Here is a 13,795-nt window from a genome sequence, read left to right as displayed (position 1 = left end):
CCTGAGCGCGGGCTGTGCTCTGGGAACCCACCGACAGCAGCGGCCTCAGCTCCTCCAGGGCCAAGCGCACGAAGTCGCAGTGCGCCTCGGCGTAGCCCCGCACGCAGCTGGCAAACAGCTCCTTGGCGAAGCGCAAGAACTTGGGCAGCTCGTCCAGCAGCTGGGCATTGAGGGCCTCGTAGTTGTTGCGGGCTGACTGCAGCTCCTCCAGTGTTCGCTTGTCCTTCAGCTTCTCCGCTCGCTCCGTGCAGTTGTGGAAGTCGAGGAGCTTGTCGAAGCGTTTCTGCACCAGCTTGTGGGGCCCCGCAAACATGCTCAGCAACTGGCTCAGGGGCAAGCTCACCAGCCGCTCCGTCCGCTCTTTCTGGTGGGCAGAGATGCAGGGAGCAGGTGAGATGAGGTGCTCTCTTCCACCACGTGGTGAACACCACCAGCTCACCCTCCAGCACACAACTTCCCCAGGCCCACATAGGGTCCATCCTCCCGATGGCACCCACCAAAGGTCCCTTCCAACAGGAATTATTCTACACTTTTAAGTAAATGGGCCAGCATGGGTAATAGTATGGAAGCACCTGAACCAACCACACAGGGAACTGTAACATTTCAGGTATGAAAAAAACGTGTATCTAACAGGCACGCTCAACACACATCATAAACCCACAGGCATCAAAGCTCTCAGGAGGGGAAAGCTGCAGAGGAGCACTCGCCCCCCTCCCAGGCTGTGTTCCCCTCCCTGCAGCCTCCCAGGGGCTGCCAACCTGCAGCAGCCCCCGGGGAGGGCCCCGAGCACGCGAGAGCACGGCCTCACTCACGAAGTTGGAGAAGAGCTGGTCGCTGATGAGCCGATTCACTTTCTGGAACTGGTCCAGCTCCCCACTGCCCTTCTCCGTGCACAGGTCCCACATGCTCACCGCTGCCAGCGCCTTCATGCAGGCCGACTCCTGCACCAGGGACACGTGGTCAGCACAGCCACGCTCGCTGCCTGGAGAAGAGACCTCCCAGGGCAGCCCAGAGCCCACCCTCCCGGTGGGGCTGAGGGCAGGAGAACTGGCCAGAGGCACTGCAGGTACACACCATGCAGGCAGGAGGGGGAGTGCAAGGCAAGCCCCACGGGTTTGGCATCACACGCAGGCTGACTCACCCGGACGTGCTGCAGGTAGAGGGAAAGGTCCCGGATGAAGGACTTGATCAGCCGCTCCTGCATCCGGAAATTTTTCTCCGTCTCTTCAAAGGCTTCATCCTTCATCTATGAGAGAAAATGTCTCAAGGGAGGCAATGCAGCACCTCCCAGCGTGCGGGGATGTCACAGGCGACAGGACTAGAGGGAACGGTCTCAAGTCGCGGCAGGGGAGGTTCAGATTGGAGATTAGGAACAATTTTTACACAGAAAAGGGTTATCAAGCATTGGAATGGGCTGCCCAGGGAAGTGGTCGAGGCACCATCCCTGGAGGTGTTCAAAAACCGGGTTCACATGGTGCTGGGGAACATGGTTTAGTGATGGTTTTTTTTGTCAGAGTTAGGTTGATGGTTGGACTAGATGATCTTGAAGGTCCCTTCCAACCCAGATGATTCTATGATTCTATGTGGGGCCTCCTGCCCACAAGCTGGAGAGCAGAGATGTGTGGTTCAGATCCTAAGCTCATTCTGCTTTGCTGGCTTGGATCAGAGCTACTCACTGGGGAGGGGGTGTGAGAGGAAAGCAGGTACCACCACCTCCTCACAGCACCGCAGGACACAAGCGCGCCTGGCAGCCGACGCACATTACCTGGGGCGCAAAGCCTGTGAGATGCTTGAGGTGGCTGCTCACACGGTTGGATTTCTTGATGATAGAGTGGATGTTGAGCTTGGAGATCTTCTCCATGAGGCTATCCTCATCCCCTTTCCGGTACTTTAGCACTAAAGAGATTGATATAGAAATCAGGACCCTTGTCAGCACAATGCCCGTGTCTTACAGTGCCTTGCCATGCCACGCGTCACACTGAAATCCAGCACTGTGCCACCTGTAAGCCCCTGTTTGGCTCTTGATAGCCCCTCAGTTGGTAGACCCACCATTTAAACTCTTCCATAGGATCCTGAATAGCATTAGCATAAGGTGACACAGGAGATGGTGTACAATAATCACTGGACATATAGCAGGTATCTATATTGCTTCTTTAGCAAATATGAGCGATCACTGCAGGCAGCCGATGGCACGCCAGCTTCAGTGGGGCTACGTGACAAGTAATGTTTAAGACTTGCATGAGTCAGGGCTTCCAAGGGAACATGGGGAGGACGCCTGGCAGGTCAAAGGGAATGATTTTCTCCCTCTATCCAGTCCCAGGGAGGCTGCACGTGGATACTGTCCTGTTTTGGTGCCCCCAGGTCAAGAGAGAACCAGAGGGTTCTTGACCCACAGGGAAAGCTCAGGTCCCACAGCAAGACCTGGGGGAGCTGAGCCGGGCTGAGGGGAGGTGGATCTGCCCACAGGCAGCAGCTACTTGAAGGGCAGCTACAGCAGTGATGGAGCCCAACTCCTCTGAGCAGTGCCAGGCAATACGGCAAGGGGCAGCAGCCAGAGACGGCAGCTTGGGAGCTCCAGGGTGTATCAGGGAGGAGAGGCCGTGAAGGCGGTGCAGCCCTGGCCCAGGACAGCGGAGAGGCTGCCACATCTCCATCCTTGGGGGGCAGTGACCATGGGCTGGAGGGAGCGATGGCTGAGCAGAGTCATGTTGGGGACAATCCTGCTCCAAGCAGGACAGAAGATCCTGAAAGAGTCTTGCAGCAAGAGCCTCTGTGATTCTGTCCTGCCTACAGATATACTTTCAAACTTAAGTCTCCAAATCTCAGTAAGACAGACTGCCCCAGCAGATTAACTTCCAACCTGTGTTGCTTAAAACTGCACTTTTAAAGTATATATTCTTTTGTCTTATTGTTTTTGCTTTCATTTAATAGCCACATGGTCAGCAACTGCATACATTTCCTATCTCTGTATCACAAGAAATAGCTGAAGTCAGGTGTGCACTGCATTACTCTGGATACTGCATCTCACACTCAGATTTTTAAATGTAGCTCCTTTCCTGCCATGCTGCTGGGGGCAGATGCCCTCCATGGCTCTGGATGCCACCTAACGGCGAGAGCACGGCCTCACTCACGAAGTTGGAGAAGAGCTGGTCGCTGATGAGCCGATTCACTTTCTGGAACTGGTCCAGCTCCCCACTGCCCTTCTCCGTGCACAGGTCCCACATGCTCACCGCTGCCAGCGCCTTCATGCAGGCCGACTCCTGCACCAGGGACACGTGGTCAGCACAGCCACGCTCGCTGCCTGGAGAAGAGGCCTCCCAGGGCAGCCCAGAGCCCACCCTCCCGGTGGGGCTGAGGGCAGGAGAACTGGCCAGAGGCACTGCAGGTACACACCATGCAGGCAGGAGGGGGAGCGCACGGCAAGCCCCACGGGTTTGGCATCACACGCAGGCTGACTCACCCGGACGTGCTGCAGGTAGAGGGAAAGGTCCCGGATGAAGGACTTGATCAGCCGCTCCTGCATCCGGAAATTTTTCTCTGTCTCTTCAAAGGCTTCATCCTTCATCTATGAGAGAAAATGTCTCAAGGGAGGCAATGCAGCACCTCCCAGCGTGCGGGGATGTCACAGGCGACAGGACTAGAGGGAACGGTCTCAAGTCGCGGCAGGGGAGGTTCAGATTGGAGATTAGGAACAATTTTTACACAGAAAAGGGTTATCAAGCATTGGAATGGGCTGCCCAGGGAAGTGGTCGAGGCACCATCCCTGGAGGTGTTCAAAAACCGGGTTCACATGGTGCTGGGGAACATGGTTTAGTGATGGTTTTTTTTGTCAGAGTTAGGTTGATGGTTGGACTAGATGATCTTGAAGGTCCCTTCCAACCCAGATGATTCTATGATTCTATGTGGGGCCTCCTGCCCACAAGCTGGAGAGCAGAGATGTGTGGTTCAGATCCTAAGCTCATTCTGCTTTGCTGGCTTGGATCAGAGCTACTCACTGGGGAGGGGGTGTGAGAGGAAAGCAGGTACCACCACCTCCTCACAGCACCGCAGGACACAAGCGCGCCTGGCAGCCGACGCACATTACCTGGGGCGCAAAGCCTGTGAGATGCTTGAGGTGGCTGCTCACACGGTTGGATTTCTTGATGATAGAGTGGATGTTGAGCTTGGAGATCTTCTCCATGAGGCTATCCTCATCCCCTTTCCGGTACTTTAGCACTAAAGAGATTGATATAGAAATCAGGACCCTTGTCAGCACAATGCCCGTGTCTTACAGTGCCTTGCCATGCCACGCGTCACACTGAAATCCAGCACTGTGCCACCTGTAAGCCCCTGTTTGGCTCTTGATAGCCCCTCAGTTGGTAGACCCACCATTTAAACTCTTCCATAGGATCCTGAATAGCATTAGCATAAGGTGACACAGGAGATGGTGTACAATAATCACTGGACATATAGCAGGTATCTATATTGCTTCTTTAGCAAATATGAGCAATCACTGCAGGCAGCCGATGGCACACCAGCTTCAGTGGGGCTACGTGACAAGTAATGTTTAAGACTTGCATGAGTCAGGGCTTCCAAGGGAACATGGGGAGGACACCTGGCAGGTCAAAGGGAATGATTTTCTCCCTCTGTTCAGTCCCAGGGAGGCTGCACCTGGATACTGTCCCGTTTTGGTGCCCCCAGGTCAAGAGAGGGTTCTTGACCCACAGGGAGAGCTCAGGTCCCACAGCGAGAGCTGGGTGGGAGGAGGTGGAGGGGGATCTGCCCACAGGCAGCAGCTACTTGAAGGGCAGCTACAGCAGTGATGGAGCCCAACTCCTCTGAGCAGTGCCAGGCAATACGGCAAGGGGCAGCAGCCAGAGACGGCAGCTTGGGAGCTCCAGGGTGTATCAGGGAGGAGAGGCCGTGAAGGCGGTGCAGCCCTGGCCCAGGACAGCGGAGAGGCTGCCACATCTCCATCCTTGGGGGTCAGTGACAATGGGCTGGAGGGAGCGATGGCTGAGCAGAGTCATGTTGGGGACAATCCTGCTCCAAGCAGGACAGAAGATCCTGAAAGAGTCTTGCAGCAAGAGCCTCTGTGATTCTGTCCTGCCTACAGATATACTTTCAAACTTAAGTCTCCAAATCTCAGTAAGACAGACTGCCCCAGCAGATTAACTTCCAACCTGTGTTGCTTAAAACTGCACTTTTAAAGTATATATTCTTTTGTCTTATTGTTTTTGCTTTCATTTAATAGCCACATGGTCAGCAACTGCATACATTTCCTATCTCTGTATCACAAGAAATAGCTGAAGTCAGGTGTGTACTGCATTACTCCGGATACTGCATCTCACACTCAGATTTTTAAATGTAGCTCTTTTACTGCCATGCTGCTGGGGGCAGATGCCCTCCATGGCTCTGGTTGCTACCTAACACCAACTTCAGCACACTGTCCCTCGCTCCCCAGCTACTAACCCAGGTCCTTCCGGCGCTTGTATTCATTGATGTTGACGTTGATCTCTTTGACTGCTAGGACGGCAGCTGTGAGCGGTGCCTTGTCCGGGTGAGCCTCGGGGGTGGCACTCAGCAGCTCCATCAGCAGCAGCGGGTACCGCATCACCCTCTGCACTGGCTTGATGAGGAAGGAGCCCAGGTTAATGTAGTTTGTGCAGCCCCTGGGAAGTTGGGACAAAGGAGATGCGCCAGGTTTCAGTCCACCTCTGCCACACAAGTGCTGTCCCCTCAAACCAATGCCAACAAGACCCAGAACCCCAATGCCTCTAAATCCACTGTACTCCCTAAGTTGCACCACCCTCATTTCCAAACTCACTGCACTCCTGAAGCTCTCTGACCAACCCCAGGTTTCCAGACCTCCCTCATACCAGTTGACCCTTCCCAGCCAGGATCCTGTCCATCACCGGCCCCACTGTGAAATCCCACCTTGGCACAGCCTCACACTTACTAGATGCCACTTGCTTCAGACTCTATCTCACCACCCAACTGCCCAGATCTGTCCTCCAGTGCAGGACAGATCGATTGAGGATTGTGCTCAGGACTGCAGTCAGTGCAGGGCTCTCCTGGTTCCTTGGGGCTGACGGCTCCCAAAACCTGTTTCCTGCCCAAGGCCTCCCCTCCCCTCACCACCTGTGCTGCTGCCTGTGTAGCCCACCCACTGCCTCTGTGCGATCACACCGCAGACACCCCTCTCCTCCCAGATACGCCCCCACAAAGCACTGTTAGGGCTCCCCAACATGCACCCGGCCCGTGGCAGGAGGTTAGTCATAAGGGAGCAGCAGGGCAAGACAGACAGGTGGGGACTAACAGGAAGGATGCACTTACCACTCACTGTACAGGCTCCTGTCGGCCCATAGAGTGCCAAAAAGCAAAAAAAAGCAACGGGTTAATGGGACAGCAGGTGTGCAATCCCACAGCCAGCACCTTCACCCCGTCCCACAGTGATGCTGCCAAAGCAGTGGGCAGCCCCATCCCCCCCGAGCAGCTGCTGGTTCCTGGGGCATTAACCTCCATAAGGTGAAGCCAGGCACAGCGGCTCCTTCCTCACCAGCCATGGTGGGCAGGACTTGGGGAACAGGAGCCCTCAATTCAGGACATGTCCCCTTCCCTGTACCTTGGTGGCTTCTGTTCAGAGTTTAAGGAGACCTCTAGGTATCCACCACTTGTGCATTAGGGCAGGGGCCATTTGAACCTGGAGGCTGGTCACCTATGCACTAACATAGTCAGCCCCTCTCCAGTCACCACCTGAACTGTCTGGCAGAGGGGCAAGGATGTTGGAGACTGACCCCCCGCCCGCAGCCTGGTGGCTGCCACAGCCAGAGGCTCCAACCTGAGGCTATCCAGCAAGTCCAGGAGTAGTTTCTGCATCTTCTCATCCTTCTCATAGGTTTCCAGCAATGCGATGGCCTCATCGTGGTTCTGACAATACACCCTGTAAACGCTCTCCAGCTCTGCACGCTGTGTCAGGAACACTGGCCCTGCAGACAGCAGCAAAGCAGGACTTCAGCTGGTCTCCAGCTGCCTCCAACAACACCGGTGTGTCCCACAGTGAGATGCCCAGTGTCCGTTTTCTACACACGGAGCTCAAAATGACAGCGCTACCAGAGCACCCAGCATCCTCAACACCCACTAGCACAGGGAGATCAATTGACCCAGGTCTTCCAGGGGTGAGAAGTGAGGACACTGGTCACTGGAGCCATACAGAACAAAGGCATGGGCTGCCCAAGGCCTGAGCAGCAAAAGCCTGCAGTGCAGGTGCGAGGAGTGGGGTTTGCTTTGGGGCAAGGGGCCACAGGCACCATGTCTCTCAGCATAGCGACCCATGGGGCAACAGAGGTCTCCTTGGCTTCGCTGCTGGACTGATGCACAGCACCAGGGATCAGCAGGGAGGAAACCCAGCACCAGTGATCCTCTCCCAGCATTTATACTGTTTTACTGTGCCACTAGCAAAGCCCATCCCAGCCCACTGAGAAAAGTTAACAGTGGAATTCATACCGATGGCATCTGAAGCCTCCAAGGCGGACAGCAGCTGCTTGGAGAAGCTAATTACCATGTGGATGTTTCCAAAAAGACCTTCAGAGTCTATGTTCTGCATCTGGAGAACAGGAAGAGAGATGTCGTGGATGCGGGAACATGTCCCAGTCTGACTCAACAGCCCCTGCTTGCCCTCCTATGACCCGTCAGTCCTCAGCTTCACAGCAGCCCCCTGGTGTGACCTCCTGCCACCACAGTCACTTCTGTACTCACTCCCTCGTCCCTCAGTGCACTGAAACTCTCAGTCATGTGTCCTACCACAGTGTCCTTCCCTTTCCCAGCAACTTCATCCATGCCTCTGTTCACCTGTCATTCTCCCTCTCCTCCTGCCAACTCTGTCCCCATGCCAAGACTGTGTATTTTCTTTCTCCTGACAATGAATTTAACCTGCAACTCAAATGAAGAAGATTTCCTGCCTCAGGAAATGAATCTGTGACACTTGCTGCCAGGTCTCTTGTTCTCAGCAACAGAGAGAGCTCAGCAGGATCTCAAAACAGATGGACTATTGCAGGGAGCACCAAGAACCATCCTGCTCCCCTCAGCATCGCTGAATTTCCTCTGTGGGTTCCCATGCTGCTGCTTGGCCACTTCCGAGAACAAAGTGGACTCAGTATCCTCACCCCATCCCAATAGTGCTGCACTACAGCTTGCCCCCCGTGTCCTACCTGTGCCTGCTGCAGGGGCACCATGATCCTCTCCACGCACATCTCCAGGTCTCTGATATAGTCCCGCTCTGTCTGGAGCAGTTCTTCAATAACCTTGGACCTCTTCTCCAGCATCCTTTGCTCTGGGCTCTCAGTAGCAGCTGAGGATGTCTCCAGGGACGGTGTCTGGGAGGACAGGAGAGTCATCTCTGCCGAGACAGACAAGCAAGCTCAGCATCCTCCAGTAAGGATGCAAGAGCAGGAGACAAGGAGCGTATAAACTGTGGCACATGCAAGACTGCCAAACACGGCTGTTAGAGAGCAAGACTGTCCACCCAAGAACCCTTCCAGAGAGGCCACTCCTGGCACTCCCAGGCCAGCAGGGAGCCCCAGTTTGCTCCCACAGCCTGCCCTGGCAGCACCAGTAACACTGCAATGCCCCCAGCATCAGGGCAGCAGGCACCAAGTAGCACAAACCTGCTCCAGGCCTGCCCCCTGATGCCGCCCGGGGCCAGATCCCTCTCTGCTGCCCCAGGAAACTCGGTGGGGCCGAGCAGGAGGAAGAGGAGCCCCGCTCCCCTCCTCGACCACGAGTAATGGCGGCCGCCCCCTCCCCTCAGGCCGGGAACAGGGTCTCCATTCTCCAGCCCCGGGGCATTTCCATCTGAATGGCCCAGGAGGCCTGGGGCACTCACAATGGGGCTGCTGGCGGCAAAGCCTGGAGCCGGACCTCGGCAAGCACCGCCGGGCAGGGCCGGGCAGGCTGGGGCGGCATCGCCCCCGGAGCCAGCGGGGGCACCCCGAGGCCCGCGGTGCCCGGCTGCACCCCTCGGGGGGCCACGCTGCCAGGGCGGCCGGCCCCGGGCGGGGAGACCCCCCAGGCTCCCAGCACAGCCCAGGGACCTGCCTGTTCCCCGGGGCACCGTCCCTCGCGCCGCAGCCCCCGGCCCTACCCGCGGGTGCCGAGGAGCCCAGCGCACAGCACGGCCGCCCTGCAGGCCGGGGAGCAGCAGGCCACCCGCCTCCCTCCGCCCTGCCCCCGGCCCCGGGCCGCTGCCTTCCCTCCTGGTTTTCCGTCCCACCTGCCGCTCCCCCGGCCGGCCCAGCCCCCTCCAGTGTTCAATGGAGACTGCTATCCCTGCTATCCCCCCGCAGACCGCTGGGCCTCGGCCATTTCCTACCCCACCTGCCGCGGGAGGGGCCTGCCCTCTCCACAGCGAAGGCCCCTCGTCCCCTCCCTCCCCCGGCCCGGGAGAGCCCCCTCCAGCTCCTCCCCGGGACGCCCCCCCGGGGCAGGGTCTGGCCCACAATCGCTCAGGTCTCCCCCGTTTTACAGCTGCTGTGTAGAACCGAGGCCCCCGCGCCTTTTGCAGCCGCCCAGCCCACCTCAGGAGCTAGATTTGAGGCCAACTGCTGTTTTAACAAACGCCCGTCTGCTCCAGCTGCTCTCCCTCTCTGGGATTTTAGGAGAGTTGGGGACATGCCCCAGCTCAGACATTTGGAAAAATGTTTTTGCAGGATTCCCACTCTCTGCCCCTTCGACCTCCCCAGTTACAGCTTCAGAAAACAGCAGCTCAGCCTGGGGGGCTCCCGGGGACACTTGGCAGGGCTTGGGGCCTACCCTGGTACCCCAGCACCCATCATCCACAGCCCCAGGACCCCCCCGTGCTCCCCCAGCACCTCTGCCCGGGCCCCGGGCAGCCCCAGCCCTGCCTCCGGGTGACAGCAGTCACCAGCGGCAGCGTGAAACCTGGGATGGAAAACTCAGGACAAGAGGGACCGTCACCAGCGGCAGCGTGAAACCTGGGATGGGAAACTCAGGACAAGAGGGAACAGGCACAAACTTCAATGTAAGAAGTTCCATCTCAACATGAGGAGGAACTTCTTTCCTGTGAGGGTGGCAGAGCCCTGGAAGAGGTTGCTCAGGGAGGTGATGGAGTCTCCTTGTCTGGAGACATTTAAAACCCTCGTGGACATGTTCCCGGGCAACCTGCTCTGGGTGGACCTGCTCTGGCAGGGGGTTGGACTGGATGATCTCCAGAGGTCCCTTCCAACCCTATATCATTCTGTGATGCCATGCAAATTGCAGCTTCGGCCCAAGCATTGTGCTCTGCCAGGCTGGGGATTTTGCACCGAAATGACCCAGGAAGAAAAGAAACATTGCTGAGGTGAGACACAGATTCAGCTGAAACCACACCAGGACTCCCCGTTCAGAGCAGCAGTAACAAACAGAAACCAGCAGCACTGGCATCAAACAGCAACTCCTTGCAGCTAGTGGCCTGGGCTGAGGACGAACTGATGTGCCTCCTTCAGAAAGAGCAACTTCAAAATCAGCCCCAGACACCCCCCCAACCGCAGCAAAGGGGAAACCCAGCTGGAACCCTGCTCAAGAGATGCCCTTGAGACAGGAGGGAAGCCACCCGTCTGTGCTGCCCTGCCTCAGCTCTCCCAAGGGAGAACCTGGGGAGAGCCAAAAGGGCCAGCTCTGCAAAGGACGATTCAGCGGCACAACCAGCACTACATTTCATAAGCAATTATTGGGAAGAGCAGGCTTTGCTGACTCCTGCTGGGAAGTTGAAATGGTCTGAAGTTGGGGCAGGGGAGGTTTAGATTAGATTTTAGGAAGAATTACTTTACTGAGAGGGTGGTCAGACACTGGAAGAGCCTGCCCAGGGAGGTGGTGGAGTCACCATCCCAGGAGGGATTTAAGAAGCATGTAGATGTGGCACTTCAGGGCATGCTCTAGTGCCCGGGATTGTGGGGGTCTTTTGTGTGTGTGTATGGTTGGACTCGGTGATCTCAGAGGTCCTTCCCAACCATGAAGATTCTGTGAAGTATCCTTAAAGCTACGCCCATCACAGCCAGCCACCCTGCACAAGGGAAAAAGGCTGATTTCAGCTGAGTCAACATCAGTCCTGGCTCCCCATCAGGTAAACTCCTCCATGGCAGCCCAGGCCTTGCCGTGCAAAGGACTCTGCAAACACCCAGGTGGGATATCCCGCCTCAGACACAGCGCTTGGAGCCCCAACAGGACAAGAGACAGAAAAACGCACAGCAGGGGCAAAGAAACACCAAGGTAATACAGTCAGCAGGTCTCTGCAGCTCAAAAAGTTAAGAAAGTAACAACGAATGAGTTACTTTATAGAAGGATATATCTATTTAGTGGCATTTCTTTTGCTCAAGTAGGAAGGGAACCTGGCAGAAGCAGGAAGGTGTTCATTTGCAATGCAAGCAGGGGTGTGAGGAGGTGGGGGTGGGAGCTGACAGTGCAGCATGGGGTGGCCTGGGAGGAATCTGGAAAATGAAGACCAGCCAGAACAATGGCCAGAAATGACCCATGATTTGGGTCCCAGCATTTGGGAAGACAAATAGAAAAGAGTACATTTGCCTAGGTCATAGAACCACAGAATCATAGAATTGTCTCAGTTGGAAGGGACCTTTCAGATCATCCAGTCCAACCATCAACTCTGACAAAAACCATCACTAAACCGTGTTTCTAAGTGCTATGTCAACCTGTCTTTTAAATCCCTCCAGGGATGGTGCCCCAACCACTCCCCTGGGCAGCCCATTCCAAGGCTTAATAACCCTTTCTGTGAAAAAATTGTTCCTGATCTCCAATCTGAACCTCCCCTGGTGCAACTTGAGGCCATTTCCTCTTGTCCCATCGCCTGTGACTTGGGAGCAGAGACCGACCCCCCCTGGCTACACCCTCCTTTCAGGGAGTTGGAGAGAGCCAGAAGGTCTCCCCTCAGCCTCCTTTTCTCCAGGCTGAAACCCCCCCAGCTCCCTCAGCCTCTCCTCATCAGACATCTTCTCCAGACCCCTCCCCAGCTTCGTCAAAGATCAGGATTTCGCATTTATCCCCAGGCAAAATGCCACCAAATGAAGCTTTAGACAGAACATCTCAGAAGTTTAACTGTACCACCAAACCACCCTGCTGTGCTCCCAGCTTTAGCCAGACGATGTGTCTGGCTCCAGCTCACCAGAAGGGAGCTGGGCGTTCTCGGTGCCACCAGCGAGCGCAGCAGCTCCCCACGCTCCACCAAGCAAATCCCAGGCAGGGAAATCTAGGTCAGGGCACTTCAGAGAGTGCCCTGCGGCCAGGATTCCACTGACACCCGTGGGATTGCCAGCTCTGTGACACCCAAACCCCTGCCCGCGGGAGGAAAATTAAAACCTCACCTCCACAGATTTTAAGCCCTTAGTAGTCACCACCTCAGCTCACCTTGCTTGACCTGGCAGGATGCTGGTCACCAGTTCTACCCGCTTACACCACATCGGTATTTGCAGTATTTTGAAAACTCATACAAATTAATTCTCCTCTGGCCTTCTTGCTCTTTCTGAATATTTCAAGATTTGTTTAAAAACGAAGCTATGCTGCAGCCAAGTCTCTTAGGGCTCTTGCTGTTCACCACAAGTCCAGCATTCTCCTTCACCAGTGAACTCACAAGTCACCCCGCTGCTGTTGAAACACTCATAGTTCAAAAAATTCAGACACAGAATTTGTTTTTAATATTTGACTCTTTTATCTGACCAATATCTATAATACTTAGGATTTGTGTCTGACATTTAAAAACTCTCACTTTTTGCATTTGATACTATCTCTGATGGAAATTGATTTCCATCAATTTCTTTTTTCCTGTTTGTCACACAATCTTGTATGTCTAACGGCAGCTTTCCCTAAATGAGGCTTATTAAGCATTTAACTAAACCCACTCAGTTCACAGCTGTGGGTTTTGGTCATCCAGTAAATGCTTTTAAACAGACCTCCATTTTACTTCACAGATTTTCTATTTAAATGTTACCTTTCAATATGAGTCCTCACGCCCATCAGCTTTGGAAGCGAAAGCCCTGCACCACAGCTGGAACTGGCTCCGTTAGCCTGCAGGAATGCGACTGGTATTCTAATGAAGCCACCAAATTCCAATCCAGTGACACATTTGTTTAGCCATGACACGGATGCTAAACGGGCATTCAGAAATACACTTCCAAAAACAATATTCTCAATCACAATTTTCAAAAACTCAAAATTTACTGTCTTGTAGGTGGCGCGAGCTCTGCCATCTCTAAATTAAACCCTCTACCTAAATTGCTTTCTCTATCCCCTTTGGCATATTTGTGACAAGTCCTTGGTTTTCTGGACAGTCTGTGACAGCCTCCCAGGAGCGCCTGCTTCTGAGCTTTGCCAGATTTAATCCTGGCTCTTAAGGCAGCCCCTGGCAGTGAGGTGTCAGGATGGAGCATGCTCCCACCGCTGCACTTCCCGCGGAGGCCATCATTTCATACTGCAATCGCATGGCTCATCCCGCTCGTCTCAGAAATACCCCTTGCACCAACTTTCTTCCAATTAACAAAAGCTTCTAATTCTTACTACCCAACCTCCTAGCGGGAGCACTCACACAGCTGGAGGTTTTCTACCTGCCCCACTCTGGAAGCAAAGTTGACCCATGGAAACCAGATCCAACGGTACACACGCCAATCATGCGCAGGACGGGGGGCTCCCCCGAAGGGCTGCATTGTCCCCCCAACTCCTCCTCGTCGGGGCTCACCTGCCAGCATCCCCCGCAGCATCCCCTGCAGCACGGCACGGCCTCGCAGGGCGCCCAGGCTGCTGATGCCATCTGGAG

At 55.2% G+C, this 13,795-nt stretch overlaps 1 protein-coding gene across 3 annotated transcripts in view; it reads right to left on the bottom strand.

Moving 5' to 3' along the window:
• Positions 1-13,795, bottom strand: part of DNMBP (dynamin binding protein) — a 34,799-nt gene that overhangs the window by 3,311 nt on the left and 17,693 nt on the right. For all 3 annotated transcript variants that reach the window (XM_014960038.1, XM_014960050.1, XM_014960058.1), the window contains 9 exons: positions 8,190-8,377; positions 7,486-7,585; positions 6,821-6,968; positions 6,316-6,333; positions 5,452-5,651; positions 4,085-4,215; positions 3,461-3,565; positions 3,132-3,260; positions 32-364 (listed from right to left, as the gene is read on the bottom strand). In XM_014960038.1, coding sequence (XP_014815524.1) covers positions 32-364; positions 3,132-3,260; positions 3,461-3,565; positions 4,085-4,215; positions 5,452-5,651; positions 6,316-6,333; positions 6,821-6,968; positions 7,486-7,585; positions 8,190-8,377 — 1,352 coding nt within the window. The remainder of the gene's footprint in view (positions 1-31; positions 365-3,131; positions 3,261-3,460; positions 3,566-4,084; positions 4,216-5,451; positions 5,652-6,315; positions 6,334-6,820; positions 6,969-7,485; positions 7,586-8,189; positions 8,378-13,795) is intronic.

This window comes from Calidris pugnax, unplaced genomic scaffold (genome assembly GCF_001431845.1).
Source record: "Calidris pugnax isolate Ruff unplaced genomic scaffold, ASM143184v1 scaffold4, whole genome shotgun sequence".
NCBI classification, from domain to species: Eukaryota; Metazoa; Chordata; class Aves; order Charadriiformes; family Scolopacidae; genus Calidris; species Calidris pugnax.
Note: the sequence above shows the minus strand (reverse complement) of the source record. Positions and strands in the feature narration are given on the sequence as shown.